We start from the raw sequence: 16509 nt of genomic DNA on the forward strand, positions 1-16509 counted from the left end.
CTATCTGCTACTCCACCAATCTTAGTGTCATCTGCAAACTTGCTGATCAGACCACCTACGCCTTCCTCCAGATCATTTACATATATCACAAACAACAGTGGTCCCAGCACAGATCCCTGTGGAACACCACTGGTCACAGGTCTCCAATTTGAGAAACTCCCTTCTATTACTACTCTCTGTCTCCTGTTGCCCAGCCAGTTTTTATCCATCCAGCTAGCTAGCACACCCTGGACCCCATGTGACTTCACTTTCTCCATCAGCCTGCCATGGGGAACCTTATCGAACACCTTACTGAAGTCCATGTATATGACATCTACAGCCTTTCCCTTATCAATCAACTTTGTCACGTCCTCAAAGAATTCTATCAAGTTGATAAGACATGACCTTCCCTGCACAAAACCATGTTGCCTATCACTGATAAGCCCATTTTCTTCCAAATGGGAATAGATCCTATCCCTCAGTATCTTCTCCAGTAGCTTCCCTACCACTGACACCAGGCTCACCGGTCGATAATTACCTGGATTATCCTTGCTGGCCTTTTTAAACAAGGGGACACCATTAGCAAGTCTCCAGTCCTCTGGGACCTCACCCGTGTCACCCGCAAATATTTGTCAATGATTTGTGTTCCACAAGCAGTGGTCATTTATAAAGTACATGGAAATAATCTTTACATTAAGAATTTATTCACTTTGCAGTGTTTGACAAACTTGACTTAGCTTTGAATCATTTTGTCAAACCTGCATTCAGTGGTTTGGCTGCACTTTGTTCATTTTGGTATCTAAAGTTTGTAACATAAGAACGTTTTCTGCATCTGTATTGCAGATGTACGGTATCTTTTATGAATGCTAAAGCAGATTGGGTTGTGGGTTGTGGGTTGTGGTCTCCTATCGGTACTGTGGTCACTTCCTCAGTGTTAAATATTGGTGTAGGTGAAGTTTTGCTGTGCTCTGACAATATCCACACACTGGATGAAAAGGTGCATGTTTTGTTTTTGGCTTTTGTTTTCTTAGGTACTTAAAAGCAGAGATTTCTGCTTCTGTTTTACCTCACCTTTTTCCACTGCTCTTGCAGATGGCCTTCAACAATTATCTCCCAGTTGTCACCACAGCCTAGGTTTGTATTATGCTTGTAAGCTGCCTTGTAGTGGAGTTGCAGTTGGTAACTCAGTGGCCAATTCATAGCCTGGTACTAGCAAAACTAGTGCAGGTGGTATTGGCTCAGCAGGAGCGTAGGTTGATTTGAAGAAGTGAATGTTAGGATAGGATTTATTGATAGTGTCGTGCTGAGGATATGTCAGTCGGAGAGTGGAATCCGTTCAGACTTTTCTGCCTACAGTTTTTTAAGTGCTTGGCACCGTAGTGGACTTTTTGTGGCCTGAGCATGCACATTACTTCAGTTCACAGCTTAGTGCTCTTGTCAGATTATTCCCACAGCTTGGATGTCCCTCACAATACAAAGCCTGCACTACCCCCTCTATTTCAGTGCCCAGTGATAAGCAGTGCTAGTGTCTCTACCCCTGGACACTGAGATCCAGGTTCAAGTCCCACTTGCTTCAGAGTGTGTAATAACCTCTGAACAAGTTGATTTAGCAAAATAAGTACTAGTTAAAAAATTTACATCTGGTAGTTGTTTGTGGAGCAGAGATGTAGGAAGTTCTCAATAACTTCCATCACCACATTAACATTCACGATCCAGGATGTTTCTCAGTACGTTCCCTTCCATAAGGAGAAGGGATGTACGAAAGGCACTGAACCCCTTTTGAAGATGGATTAAATCTTGAGGGTTGGTTGCCCCAGGCTAATGAAGGAAATCATTGGAGGAGCCAAGTCCTTTTGAGCCCAATTCCCACTAGATAGAAACGAGACTGCAAGGACCTGGAAGCCTGCAGAAGTGCCTTCATCCAACAAAGGGTAAGTGGCTGGGCCAAATAGTCAGTCATTTTGACTGACTTGCCCTGTGGGTAAGATTAACTGTGCCTTCAAAAGGTACAGATTAATCAGATAACAGGATTTTAGGGGCTGGTAATGTCTCATTACTTAATTGAAATTTTATGAAGAAATAACAAGGAGGATTGAGGTTATTGCAGTGCATGTTATCTATGTGGGTTTTCCTAAGGTATTTGACAAGGTCTCATGTGAAAGACCCCTCAGTGGGAGGGGGGGGTGGGGCTGGGAGGTGGTGGTGTGAGTAAAGCTTGTGAAATGTAGGAGAATGTGGGGAGCAGTTGTGGTTCTGACCAATAACAGTGGATGTTTTTGTAAATGGAAAATAGCTTGCAATGATTTTTCAAATGGTGTTTTGATTTTGAATTCTTTGCTGTTTTATTAATGACTTAGATCAATAGATTGTATCTATTAATGATTTAGACTTAAATGATAATTGGGGAAATTGTGGATGACCGGAGATGGCCAGGTAGTTAGTGAAGAGGATGCCTGGCGGCATCCTGCAGTTAAGGGTTGAGTGGAGTCTGTGTGATGCTGTACATCTAGGAAAGGCAAGCAAAGGAATACACAAGAAAGTGGGATGGCATTGAGGCAGGTAGAGGAAGTCAGATCTTAAATGCATGATCACTGGTCCTTTTTTTTTGTAGAAAAGCTGATAAAGGCACGTGGGATTCTTTGCTCACTAGAAACTGAAAGAACAGTGGATGATGTAAAGTAAACAAACATTGCTGGCAAAGATCAGCAGGACTGGCAGCATCTGTGAAGAGAAATTTAGTTAACGTTTCAGCTCCAGTGACCCTTCCTCAGCACTGGTAGCTTGGAAAAATGTTGGTTTACATGCCCAAGTTAGGTTGGGGAGTGGGTAAGGAGTAAACAATAGGTGGGGATAGATCCTAAAGAAAGATGACCAGTTGACGGAGTGGTTAACAATCAGGCTGGGAGGGTGAGTAGCTGTTAGTGGGGACTGTTAGCCTGCCATTATACAACACCTGTTAGTCACTGGTAACAGGGCTGGGACATGGGGTAATTTAGGCCCTAAAATTATTGAACTCTAACATCCAGAGGGCTGCAGGGTCCCCAAACAGTGTCACTTTCTCAGCTTGTGCTGAGGATCACTGGAACATTTGTAGCAAGCCTGAGGCAGATGTTGGCCAGAGAACAAGGTGTGTTTGAAGTGGCAGGCAACTGGAAGGTTTTTTCCAAACAAAACGTAGATGTTCCACAAAGTGGTCACCCAGAGGAGTTTTGTTTCCCCAAACTAGAGGAGACTACATCGTGAGCAATGAATACATAGGTTAGTTTGTGTGAAGTGCAGGTAAAGTTTGCATCAGCTGGAAGGTGTGTTTGGGACCTTAGATACTGAGGACGGAAGAGGTAAATGGGCAGGTGTTAAACCTTCTGTAGGTCCTAGGAGGTGTTTGTTGGGGGACGGAGGAGGAAGAGCAGATCAGCATGACCTGGAGAGAACCTTCTGTGGAAGGCAGACGAGGGAAGGGAGGAAAAGGGAATGTGTCTGGTGGTGGCATCTTGCTGGAGGAGGTGGAAGTGGTGTCTGATCCTCTGGATGTGGATGATTAGGGTTCCTCTTGTTCTTGCCTGGGTTGTACCCAGTTGAGAGCCCTGTCAACAACGGGGCTGGGGAATCCTTGGTCGAGGAAGATGATGGACATTTTCGGAGGCTCCCTTGTCAAAGTTGGCTGCATCAGAACATGTGCGACAGAGTGTTATTTCTGTTATTGGGTGAGATTATTGATTTTTCAGTAGCAGGAATATTTGACTGGTTTTGGAAACAGCTTGAGCTTTGTACAGTTCTGTTGGTCACATTCACTCTCTGAGCATTTATCTACCTCCCCAGTACAGAGGAGATTTACAAAGATTTTGTCAGGCTTGAAAATTGTTCTGCGGTAAAACCGACTAGACTGGGTTTCTTTTCTTTGGAACAGAGAAGACCGACAGGTAACTGGTGCTCAAAACGATGGGGGGGGGGGGGCTCCCAAAGGGTAGAACGGGAAGCCCTATTTCTCTGCCTTGGAGAGGTCAGTTGTCAGGCTGGCGGGGGGAGAAGACATGTTTTAAGGTGATTGCTAGACTGTTTAGAGGGATCATGGGAAAAGCTTTATTTTAACCAAGGTGATGGGTGTCTAGAATTTACTGCCTGGTCTTGTGGCCTACGTGGAAACCTCCAATTTATCTAAAAGGAGTTTTCACCCACAGTGATGGAAACGCCAATGTTCCAGATCAGGATCTGTAAAGTAAGAACAGAATGCATGGCTAGCTTACTCACCTAGCGCAGACATGATGGGCTGAATGGCCTCATTTCTGTTCTGTAACTTTTCTATGGTTTCAACTTTTTTTATTATTGTGTTGAATTCCTGATGAGCAAGGCTCCTTGCTCACCATGTTTCTCTTACAGCTGCTGTACAGAGGAGATCATGTCAATTGCAGACCTGCCAGTTCTGTGAAACCATGAGATAACAAGGTGTAGAGCTGGATGAACACATGCCAAGCAGGAAAGCTCATGTTTCGAGTCTAGACCCTTCATATGTGTGTTCAGCCAGGATCAGTTACAATCGCCTGACCATATTATACTGGCTGTTCATGTATATCTTTGTATATCATGTCCTGGGGCACTCCCCATGCTCTCCAGTAGTGACCTGAGTTCCATACAGAAGCTGCAGGAATGATTTGTTTCTCCCATTCTCAACGAATTCAGGCATTCCCAACTGGAGCTTTGGCAAATTTAATAGCTTTGCTCAGCTAATCCTACTGTGGTTTGAGGTCCATCTGTTATGACAGACATTCCAGTGTCTATGGCTTCTGCAGTGACTGTTCTCCCTACAGTACAACAGCAGGTTCTGTTCTTTAATCACTCTCCCTGATTTCTCTCGTAGTGAGTGGGAGCAGGTCATTTGGCTTCAATGACTGGTTCTGTCAGTGCTATTAGCTTTCAAGGTGGGACTTAATTTTGAAAACAGTTGTTGAAAGGCCAAAGCTGCAGCCCTCTTAAGGGAAAACATTTTCTTTATCCATTAAATTTGATTTGTGAGGGATTAAAGGACAGCAGATGATGTGCTCCTGCCTTTGTTCACTAACAGTTTGGTTACTGTTTTGACTCTTCCAGATGTTGATGAATGTCAATCTGAAATTGGAGCATGTAGCAAGGAAGCAAAATGCCTGAATACTGTTGGCTCCTATTTCTGCCAGTGTGAAGGTGATTTTGAAGATCGTTCATTGGGACACAGTAGAGTTTGTATTGATCCATCAGAATCAGGTATGTGCACTTCAGCCATCCTCACTAAGAGGAAAATAAAACCTTGCTGTTACACTTAAGAGGCTTTTGAGAAACAAGTGAAATATTTCCTTTCCTGTAGATTGACACCAATCTCACATTTTCAGCTGTGTTTATCTAATCTTAAAAACAACCTAATTCTATCCAACCTGTCCCCTTTTTTTAACCCCTTTCAATTGTCTGTCTGGTTGAAGGCAGGATTATACCAGTGTTCCAGTTCAGCTGACATTTTCAAATATTAAAAATATTCACTGCCTATTAAGTGCTATTGTCCAAAATAGTGCTTAAAGTTTGGTTTGGAAAGTATGGTCTTGACATTCTAGTTGGGTCAGGAAATTACAACAGTTTGGGTTCACTCAAAATCTTGAATTTAAACCCCGAGTGAGTCTCTCCTGGATATGGCTTTAATTTTTGCAGTTCTAACTTTTTGGTTCCAAAACACTAGTATATTTAGTTTTGCTTTTCTCTGAATACTTGAGCCTGGATTGCACACCTTTTATCTGCCCATTCCAATCCCGAATAATTGGAAGAAGGAATAAGCTCTGGTCAAAGGATATTGTACAGTTAGTTTACAGAAATAGAGCATGATAGTTTAAGATTCCAATGGTCTCCAACTATTGATTTTTGTCTTAAATGTGGCGGACATTACAATACAGTGTGGAATTTTGCCCTTTAGATGCAAATTTGACAGCACTCCATATTCAGTACAAAGTAACCTGTTCAATCTGTCTATCATCTTAAATGTTTTTATGTATATTAATTTACATGGTGTAGTTAAAGGATGTAGAATAAAGAAACTACCAGATAACTTGGTTTTTTTCCTTTTCAGATCCTAGTTTTTGGTCTTCGTTTGGTTTGCAGGAAACCCTAATTGGTTCTGCTATATGTGCATTCCTGCTCACAGCTATGATGTTGATTCTGTGCTTTGTAGTATACAAAAGATCACAGAACAAGTACTTCAGAGCTTGTGACCTAAATCTAGGTGTGGTGCCTACAAGGGTTCCGTTGTCATTATCAGATGAGTTGGTAAGTGAGGAGTCACTGTTCACTGTACCCCACAGGGTTTCCAGTTATATATCGTTCACAAAATTTCAACCAATACCTGAAGATTCAAATGGACAGGAAATTGATTATGAGATGACCAACCCATATGAAATGAAACCCCAGCCTGCATTTAAAACATTTCACTTGTAAAAGGCCAAATTCCATTTCAGTTTCTTGGAATTCAACATACTCATTGTTTTAGCTAATTTGTTTTGCTGTTCTGTTCCAAATGTCCTGTAGAACTATTAATTGAAAGTTGTCAAAGACCTTTGTTTACAGTTTGCCAAAAAATTAAAGTCAGCGATTCCTTACTGTATCCCTTTTGTTGGACTTTTAATTATGAATGTCTCTCATTCTGTGTTGGAGACACATCCCTGTCTCTTTTCCGAGTACTCTCGTATGACTTGTTTGTTTTGTGTAATAATTATTGTTCAAACAAGAACTACAACAGTGTTCACATGTCTATGGCAGGTCACAGTATACAATGTGCAAATGAATTCCATAAGCACAAGTCAATTTTTTGTAAAGTGTAGCTGAGAGGATTCAACCAATTGCAGCTCACTCGCTCTCTGGTTCTGAAATTGCTAAATCTCGTGGAGCTGTTCCTGTACCTCCCTGACTGATTACCAGAGGAGGGATGACTAGAATTTTAATAATGCTTGAAATTTTCTTCCAGGCTACTTGCTGATAGCTAGTAAATGTTGACTATCAGTTGATTTTATAAAGCATTGACTGAGGACGCTTTTTCTTTCTATTTCTTTCCTTGCATACTGGTCAAGTATTCACAATTACTTTTTAAAGCAGATGAAGATGGCATCATTAACTGGTCTATATTGTTACCTCAGTAAGATGTTCTAACATGAACCAACAACTGAGGATATTCAGTCAGTATTTTTGTTTTGTTTTCATGGTGCAAATATCAGCAAGTCCCAGTGTTTGATGTTTAACCCCAGCAGGCCATTGTGCCTACTCTGTCACTCAAGGTTGTGGTTGATCTGATTTGAATTCCATTTTGTCCCCAGAATAGACTAGAAATCCTGACAGCCATGTAAACAAACAAAGCTGACTGAAATGGGAAACATTTCTTCATGAATGTGCTCTATACTTGAATACACTGTGCAGAGGTGTGGGTTAAGGCACCTGAAGGAGGATGGAAACATCAAGAATCCATTTCCCTATTTTCCTCCCCTCCAACTCTCTTAACCATCACACCCCATGTGATAGTTGGTCATGCATTGGACTTGCCAATCATCTCCTGAAGCTATTGAACTGGGATGGAAGCCTGTAAAACCTTGATTAAGGTGCTAGCAAAGAAGATCATGGGCTTTGGGGGGAGTCAGGGTGAGTTCCAGCAGAATTCCCAGCCTCTGAACTATCATAGCCACGGGTATTGATGGCATGTCCAGATCTTTGAGAAGGTGACCAAACAGGTAGATGAGAGTAAACCGGTTGTGGTGTATATGGATTTCAGCAAGGTGTTCGATAAGGTTCCCCACGATAGGCTATTGTACAAAATGTGGAGGAATGGAATTGTGGGAGATATAGCAGTTTGGATCGGAAATTGGCTTGCTGAAAGAAGACAGAGGGCGGTAGTTGATGGGAAATGTTCATCCTGGAGACCAGTTACTAGTGGTGTACCACAAGGGTCGGTGTTGGGTCCACTGCTGTTTGTCATTTTTATAAATGACCTGGATGAGGGCGTAGAAGGAGGGGTTAGTAAATTTGCAGATGACACTAAGGTCGGTGGAGTTGTGGATAGTGACGAAGGATGCTGTAGGTTGCAGAGAGACACAGATAAGCTGCAGAGCTGGGCTGAGAGGTGGCAAATGGAGTTTAATGCAGACAAGTGTGAGGTGATGCACTTTGGTAGGAGTAACCGGAAGGCAAAGTACTGGGCTAATGGTAAGATTCTTAGTAGTGTAGATGAGCTGAGAGATGTGTGTCCATGTACACAGATCCTTGAAAGTTGCCACCCAGGTTGACAGGGCTGTTAAGAAAGCATAGTGTTTTAGCTTTTATTAATAGAGGGATCAAGTTCTGGAACCATGAGGTTATGGTGAAGCTGTACAAAACTCTGGTGCGGCCGCACTTGGAGTATTGTGTACAGTTCTGGTCACCGCATTATAAGGAGGATGTGGAAGCTTTGGAAAGGGTGCAGAGGAGATTTACTAGGATGTTGCCTGGTATGGAGGGAAGGTCTTACGAGGAAAGGCTGAGGGACTTGAGGCTGTTTTTCATTAGAGAGAAGAAGGTTGAGAGGTGACTTAATTGAAACATATAAAATAACCAGAGGGTGGATAGGGAGGGCCTTTTTCCTAGGATTGTGACGGCAAGCACGAGGGGGCATAGCTTTAAATTGAGGGGTGAAAGATAGGACAGATGTCAGAGGTGGTTCCTTTACTCAAAGCAGTAAGGGAATGGAACGCTTTGCCTGCAACGGTAGTAGATTCACCAACTTTAGGTACATTTTAAGTCGTCATTGGATAAGCATATGGACGTACATGGAATAGTGTAGGTTAGATGGGCTTGAGATCGGTATGACAGGTCGGCACAACATTGAGGGTTGAAGGGCCTGTACTGTGCTGTAATGTTCTATGTTCTATCAGTGTTATGATTCACCGTAAAATGTTAATGGGGCATTCAGTGATAAGAAAGCCATTGAACGTCAAGAGGAGATGGTTAGATTGCCCATCTCCAGGGAAAATGTGAATTGCAGCAATGTTTTTGGTTTCTGCTGGAAAAATGGTGCTTGCTGTGCACAACTCTTGCCCTGGGTTGTTTAAATGCAGCTTGTATCTATTAATGCACACTCCCCTCTATTGGAAACTGAAAGAACTGCAGATGCTGTAAATTGGCAGCAAAAATAAGTTGCTGGAAAAGTTTTCCGGTCTGTCAGCTTCTGAAGGAAAATAAGTCAGTCAACTGATTTTTCTTTGCAGCCATGCTGCCAGACCTGCTGAGCTTTTCCAGCAACTTCTTCTGTTTTTAATCCTCCCCTACTGGACAAGTGATTCTTCAAGTCACAATAATAAAGAGTTATTTGGGGAAGTGCACGCTGGGATAATGAAGTCAACTCCAGACTCTGAAATGGAGATGTGTCTCTCAATGTATTTTTATTCTTGGGGAAATTGCTAACAAACATCTGAAGGAGTGATTAAAAGTACATCTTCAGACACGTGACCTTGCTTGGCAATAATTATTGCAAAACCTAACAGCAGATTTGATAGAAATGTTCAGAATCATGAGAGGCCTGGACAGAGCGGATAGGAACAATTTGTTCCCACTTGTAAACGGCACGATGGCTCAGTGGTTAGCACTGCAGCCTCACAGCACCAGGGATTGATTCCAGCCTCGGGTAACTGTCTGTGTGGAGTTTACACATTCTCCCCGTGTCTGCGTGGGTGTCCTCCCTCAGTCCAAACATGTGTAGGCTAGATGGATTGGCTGTGCTAAATTGCCCATAGTGTTCAGGGGTGTGGAGATCAGGGGGATGGGTCTGGTTGGGATGCTCTGAGGTTGGGTGTGGACTTGTAGGGCCTGTTTCCATGTTGTAGCGTTTCTGATTATCCCAGTCCTGATGAAAGCTCGCTGAACTACAAGCTGTCAGATTTAATGGGAACTGCAGATGCTGGAGAATCTGAGATAATAAAGTGTGGAGCTGGATGAACACAGCAGGCCCAGCAGCATCTTAGGAGCACAAAAGCTGATGTTTCGGACCTAGACCCTTTTCTGATGAAGGGTCTAGGCCCGAAACGTCGGCTTTTGTGCTCCTAAGATGCTGCTTGGCCTGCTGTGTTCATCCAGCTCCACACTTTGTCATTAGATTTCCCTACAGTTGAATAGAATAACCCGAAACTTGGTGTGTTTTTGAGGGTAAATTCAATCCCTGTGTAAATTACAACTCTGCTGGGAGTCAGCATTGAATTAGAAGCTTTGAGGAATGGGATGACTTGAATTATTAAATATCTATTGAATAGTGCACTGGCTGTCCTGTGTTCTATGGTCTGCCTTTACTCTGTTAGAAAATCTGATCTGACTGAGTCTGTTGCTGGATCATGTCGTTGCCAGCAGGGAGCAGCATTCTCCAAATTCAAAGAGCTCTTGTCAGCCATTTTCTTTATTTTGTTTAAAATTTTAGCTGCATTCCAGCGCACTCGTTAGTAAATTAGTCATGTGAATGAAATTGCACACATCACTCTACAAGTTTGTCTATGGTGAATTTTTGCTCCTCTACCCTGTTTAGATTTTGTGCTTAATATCACTGATTACTTGTAGCTGACCTTCAAGTGTTTCTTGTTTAATGACTGACAGGCAATTCCCAAAACACAATCCAGTGAGTTTTAGACTCAAACTGCCTCCTGATTATTTTGGAAATAACTGCTTGGGTAGTTAAGTTGCAACTATTGTGAATATTTTGGGATATAACAAGGGTGGGTTTTGAGATACTTTTTAGGGTAAACAACATTACAGGCCCATGCTGGACACAGTACTCTGGCATGGTCCCCACTAATGCTCTGCAGAACTGAAGCAAGACACATGACCTGAACTGTAGGACACAGGAACAGGCTTGTTGGCCCATGATGTTGTGCCAAACATGACACTGACGTTAATTCCTTCTGCCTGCCCTTGGTCCATATCCCTTCATTCCTTGCATATCCATGTGCTCATCTAAAAGTCTCTCAAACATCCTTATTGCATCTTCTTCCTCCACTGTGAGCAGGGCCTTCCACTCTTACCACAATTTTTTTGAACAAGAACTTGCCCTTCACACCACTTTTTTTGACCTTTGTTTTTATCCTGTCACTTTTTAAAATGCATGCTCCCTAGTTCTAGACTCCTCAATTTTGGAGGTGAAGGGGTGGTGGTGGGTGTTAGGAACGGATTCTGACCATCAACTTTTATCTATGCATCTCATCATTTTGCAGACTTCTATCGAGTCTCCCCTCAGCATCTTCCTCCACTCCCCCCCCCCCCCCCCCCCCCCAACCTCCTCTGGAGGAAACAGTCTGAGTGTTTGTAGCCTCTTTATCGATCATACCCTCTAATCCAGGCAGCATCCTGGTGAACCTCTTCTGAGCCCTTTCCAAAGCTGCCATATTCTCTTCTGTAATAGAACGACCAGAACTGAATGCAGTACTAACTATGGCCTAACCAAAATCTTACAAATCTGCAACATGACATCCTGACTCTTGTACTCAATTCCCCAACCAATAAAGGCAAGCATGCCATACACCTTCCATACCACCCTATCTTGTGCGGCCACTTTCAGAGAGCTATGCACACTTGAACCCCAAGACTTGGAGATTTCATCCCATTGCAACAGATTCAGATTCAGAATTTCCAGGTGAGTTGCTCAAATAAGTGATCCGGAGGGAATGGGTGGGAGATGACACTGAAAACAGCACAGCGAATAAATCAATCGCTATTGCAAAACTATGTTGAGTGAACTGTGCATGTGTTATTTGTCAGCTGGAAAGTAGTAATAAAAAGTGGAGCATTTTCTGAAATACACTGTTCAAAGTTCAAATTGCAGCAACTGAAATGTTGAGCTTGTAACCAACTTCTCCTGTTTTTAAAAAGTCACAGGAAAATATTTAAACTTGGGTTTTGCTCCTGACCTTTGGTCTGAGAGCGGAATTTGCCAAAAGGCTATACAAGTATTTCTGGGAACAATAATAACACTGAACTGAGGAGCAGAGGGCTGAGTGAAAATAGACTGCAGCCTTGAAAAGATGTGGGCCCAAGCGTTTTGAGGGAGTGCAAAAAAGTAAGACTGCAGTAAAATGCTTTCACTTCTGGGGAAGACAAGAAATGGGAGTCATCCAAAGTTACAAGGATTTCAGGGCAAAATTACTTCCTCATGAGGGGTGAGAATGTAGAAATATAGTGCATTTGCATTATTTTAAACTTTTTTTTGGATGTTAGTAACACTGGTAAGATCCAGCATTTGTTGTACGTCTCTAATTGTTCTTGGCCTAACTAATCATTCAGTTTGTGTCTGAGAGCAAGTGGAAGCGAGGGTAGGCCATTCTATCCTCCTTGAGCCTGCTCCACTAGTCAGAATGACCGTGGCTGGCTGTTTTAATTTTACTCTGTCCCAACTCTCTCCCCGTTACACCCTTTTTGCGCAGAGTACTATACATCTCTCTTATTAAATGTTTTGACTTAACTACTTTATCTGTGGCAAAGAATTCTATGGGCTCATCCTGCCCGGGTGAAGAAATTTCTCCTTTTTTTTAAAAAAAAAAAGTCCTAAATGGCGCAATCCATATCCTTTAATCTGTGACTCCTGGTTCTGGAGGGTGATGTGTTCTTTCCTAAAGGATTCCCGTGAGTGAGGTGGAGTTTTACAGTAATAAGTGATAGTTGTCACATTCATCATTACTGAGACCAGCAGCTTATTCCACAAAGGTCTAGGCAAGAAATGTCAGCCTTTCCTGATCCTCTGCTGCTTGGCCTGCTGTGTTCATCCAGCTCTACACCATGTTATCTCATTATTCCAGACCCTCAGTTGCTGTGGTGGGTTATAAGCCAGTATCTTCAGTGCAGTAGCCTCGATTGGTGCTGTAGCTACAGCACCAAATCTCTCTCTGTCTTTGCAAGCTGCTGTGGTGCTGGCAGACAGTGCTCATTAATCTCCTACCCACCATCATCCAACCACACTTACTTTGACTCCTTTTTCTATTCCTAAAGCAATTACCATGTCACCCTTTCTCCCTGAAGAGTTTATTTGAATAATAAAAGATGCAGTTCAGGAAAAGGAGATAAAACCAAGGAAAAGAGTAGAAGACTGAGGTAGCACAGTGTGAGCTGGATGAACACAGCAGGCCAAGTGGCATCTTTAGGAGCGGGAAAGTCAATGTTTCCGGTCTGGACCCTGGCTTAAATGATGTAGCTGGGAGAAGTCTTCAGTTGAGCTGAATATCCTGTTTCTGACCTGCAAGTTGTTAGAATTTTGGCTTGATACTTTTTACTTTTGATCAGTAAATTGGAAAATCCAATATCTTTTTCACTAAGAGTGAGTGGTCTTTTTGTAAAACTGTAAATAACTTGATCATCTGAAATAGTGAAACAGTAAGGGTGGGAATTAAGTCACTTTAGTTCAACTTGTAAAAGGGTTTGTTTTTGGTCAAAGTTACTTGGAATAGATGTCTGGGAAACAAATTTTGGAATTATGTTAGAATCTGCTTGCTGTTGCGATGATGGAACTGTAGATTGAAAACACATTCAGTGATCAATTCAAAGCAGCAGTAGATGGATTTTTGACTAAACACCATGTTCAAGCTTGGGGGTAGGCAGGACCTAACTCATTGTCATCGTCGTCATAGGATGGATAACAACAAATAGTTGTTATTTGTTCTCGGTGATGAGAAGCAGTTCCAGCTCTCTTTCCCTCCACATAGTTTTCCACTTCTGTTTTGCTTTCTATCATGGACTTTCAGCTCATTCATCTCCACCTTCCATGTTTCCACCACACCTCCCCTCCCCCACCCCAGCCCTGTGACAAGTTGGTGTAGATCAGCTGTAGAGTGGTCTTCACAGTGGCACTCAAACAGCTCTTCAACATCTTCACTCTCTCCCCTTCAAATCCAACTTGCTTTGCAAGATCAACACAACATTCTTCGATTCTTGGGTGTTCCTCTGATGGCTCAAAGGTTTCAATCTTGGGGGGAAAAATAAATTCTGGGAGCAACTTCTGCCAAACTGCATACAAACAGTCCCTCATAACATCACCACAGGCCTCCATGATAATGTTAATGGCATTCTTGATGTTAAAATTGAAGAACACTGTCCTTTTATCCCCCTCAGTGGCTGCAATAGGTCTCTTAAATGTGCACTTTAAATAATAAGCTTTAAAAGCTGCTCTTGCGCTCTGGTCCATGGCTTGAAGGACAAAGATTGTTTCTGGGGTAGCAGTAGCACTTTGGTGTTTTCAGAAAGCTCTCCAGTGGTGGGAGGATGGTTTGGTGTGTTATCCAGAATGAGGACCGTTTTATAGCCAAAGCAAGTTTCTATTTTAGAAATAGCATTATCCTATTCATAGTCCCCCAATTACAATTGCTGGAACACATGTTATAGTAGACTCCCCTTGAATTTGCAAGTTTGTCAACGAGGTCACTAGAGAGAGCTAGTCTTCTCTTTTTTTATAGCTTTAATGGTGGCTGTAATACACAGACCCTGCAGGTGACCTGTACAGGACATTGTGTAAGGAGGATAATGGTAGATAGCAGAGGTCATTGAATTTCATCATTCTACAATGTAGAAAAATGTGAGACTATACATTTTGGTGGAAAAAATGCAGGGAGTGAATAGAAAATGTGTGATTCTAAAGGAGTGAGTCTTTCGGGCACATATCGCTATGAGGACGCATTCCTTTTGCTAGCTACGTGACCAGGGTCAGATAAGGAGAATGAGGAAGAAGGCAACCTACATAATTATTTTCTGTTTTAATTGTGTTGCGTGTGTGAACAACCCATTACCTGCTATATCAGTGAATAAAGTACGAACTTCCCAATTCCCTGCAACTTTTGTTACCTCTCTTCATAAGATTCCAGGCATCTCCAGTTCACAATGCAGAAACAAAACCCAACACCAAAAGTTCCAAACCAAATTTACAAATTAAAGGATGCCAAATTGTATATGATCTCCAAATAATTACTCAAGTAAATTCTCTCTGTTCATGTTGGCCTGCCCTACTGCTTTGATGCAGTGTTACTGTAACCTTGCTGGTGGAAGACTCAGTGAATAAGAGATGTACACAGGAAACTTGTGAAAGAGCAGAGGGAAAATTTAGTGGAAATGGCCAAAACAATTTAAGGTTCATGAGTACCACAATGGTGATATCTTTGAGAAAGATTAATAAGAGCATGGCTTAATTTAGCCTGGATGAGGAAGTGGCAGACTCTATTAACAATTGACGCAAAATAGAAATTATATCATCCGAGGTGCCACGAACTACACTTGCAGGGGAGTGAAGAATGAAAGTGTTTGACAGGTCGAGGCCAGTGCTAGGTACCATGCATGTTGTGAGTCAGTTGTTTCTGAGCAACAGCATGTCACCAAGGTTGTCAATTGAGCTTGACAATAAAATCATAAAATTACATCAATTTGTCACTCAACATGATGAGAATGTGTATTAATTGGTTTGCTTTGGGAATATAGATGAAATGGCAATAAACTTTCAACAGGCTGCTAAATAAGGCAGTTACCAAGAGCAGAGAGGAAGCTGTCTTTGTGAAGGTGACTGGCCACAAGGATGGGGGTCTCAGAGTGGCAGATGGTACAATGTTAAACCCGAGGGTCAAGTTCTAATGAAAATATCTTCCTAAATAGATTTCAGAAATGTGTTATTGATGTTCATGGGAAAAGCTGCAATGGATGAAGATAGTTCAAATAAATGGATCAAAAAGTTGCGGAATCTGATCAGAAGGACTACACAAAGAAGAAAGTTGATCATGAGGGACATGCGTTCAACGCTAAGTTTGTAGAGATGCAGTTGAGATGTGAGATTAACTAACTGGTTGTTCCCAGTGATCTCGTGAGCATTGTTCAATTTTTTGGATGTGAATATGAATAAGTCTCTCATTTATTTTATACTGCATTTGTGGTGCAACTGGACATTGATAGGCATGAAAATCTTCACTAAAGATGGAAATATGAGAGAATCTGAACTACTAAATTGTATCAATGCATCATAGATGCATGGAATGAACTTGATAACATTATTGGTCACAAAATTCCTAAAATGCGGAAAGTTGAATGAGTTTGACATCTTTGAATCATTTTTTGAAATGATTGAAGTTTGCTATATGTTCATTTCATGTTTTACATTAAATTGAATTCAACATTCATCTGATTTATTTTTTGGTTTATTATGAGTTTAAATGTGATCAAGCATATCATAGCTAAAAACAGAAAATGCAAATCAGGCAGCACCTGCAGAGAAAGAAACAGAGCGTATATTTCAGAGATAACCAAGTGTGGAGCTGGATGAACACAGGCCAAGCAGTATCTTAGGAGCACAAAAGCTGAGGTTTCAGGCCTTGAAACTTCATTAGAGTTATCTCAGATTCTCCAGCATCTGCAGTTCCCATTATCTCTGATACAATTTTAACCTCACTGCAAAGCCTCTTCCATGAATGCCTAACCTGAAGAAGTTACCCTTCCTCCAGACAAACCTCCAGGGGATCTCTCTCCCACTGCAACTCTCTTGTTCTCTCCACCTATCTTCTC

The 16509-nt window shown here is 42.0% G+C and overlaps 1 protein-coding gene and 1 long non-coding RNA gene across 7 annotated transcripts in view; both read left to right on the plus strand.

Annotated features, from left to right (window-relative positions):
* The window catches only part of zgc:66455 (uncharacterized protein LOC393502 homolog), a 46170-nt gene extending 39700 nt beyond the window's left edge, over positions 1-6470 (plus strand). For all 6 annotated transcript variants that reach the window (XM_048536438.2, XM_048536435.2, XM_048536434.2 and 3 more), the window contains 2 exons: positions 5065-5214; positions 6062-6470. In XM_048536438.2, coding sequence (XP_048392395.2) covers positions 5065-5214; positions 6062-6426 — 515 coding nt within the window. In that variant the 3' untranslated portion in view covers positions 6427-6470. The remainder of the gene's footprint in view (positions 1-5064; positions 5215-6061) is intronic.
* Positions 6471-11930: 5460 nt separating this feature from the next.
* On the plus strand, positions 11931-16125 carry LOC125455216 (uncharacterized). The gene is made up of 2 exons (XR_007248175.1): positions 11931-12043; positions 15610-16125. It is a non-coding gene; the product is annotated as an uncharacterized LOC125455216 (long non-coding RNA).
* Positions 16126-16509: the final 384 nt, after the last annotated feature.

Source organism: Stegostoma tigrinum, chromosome 9 (genome assembly GCF_030684315.1).
Source record: "Stegostoma tigrinum isolate sSteTig4 chromosome 9, sSteTig4.hap1, whole genome shotgun sequence".
NCBI lineage: Eukaryota > Metazoa > Chordata > Chondrichthyes > Orectolobiformes > Stegostomatidae > Stegostoma > Stegostoma tigrinum.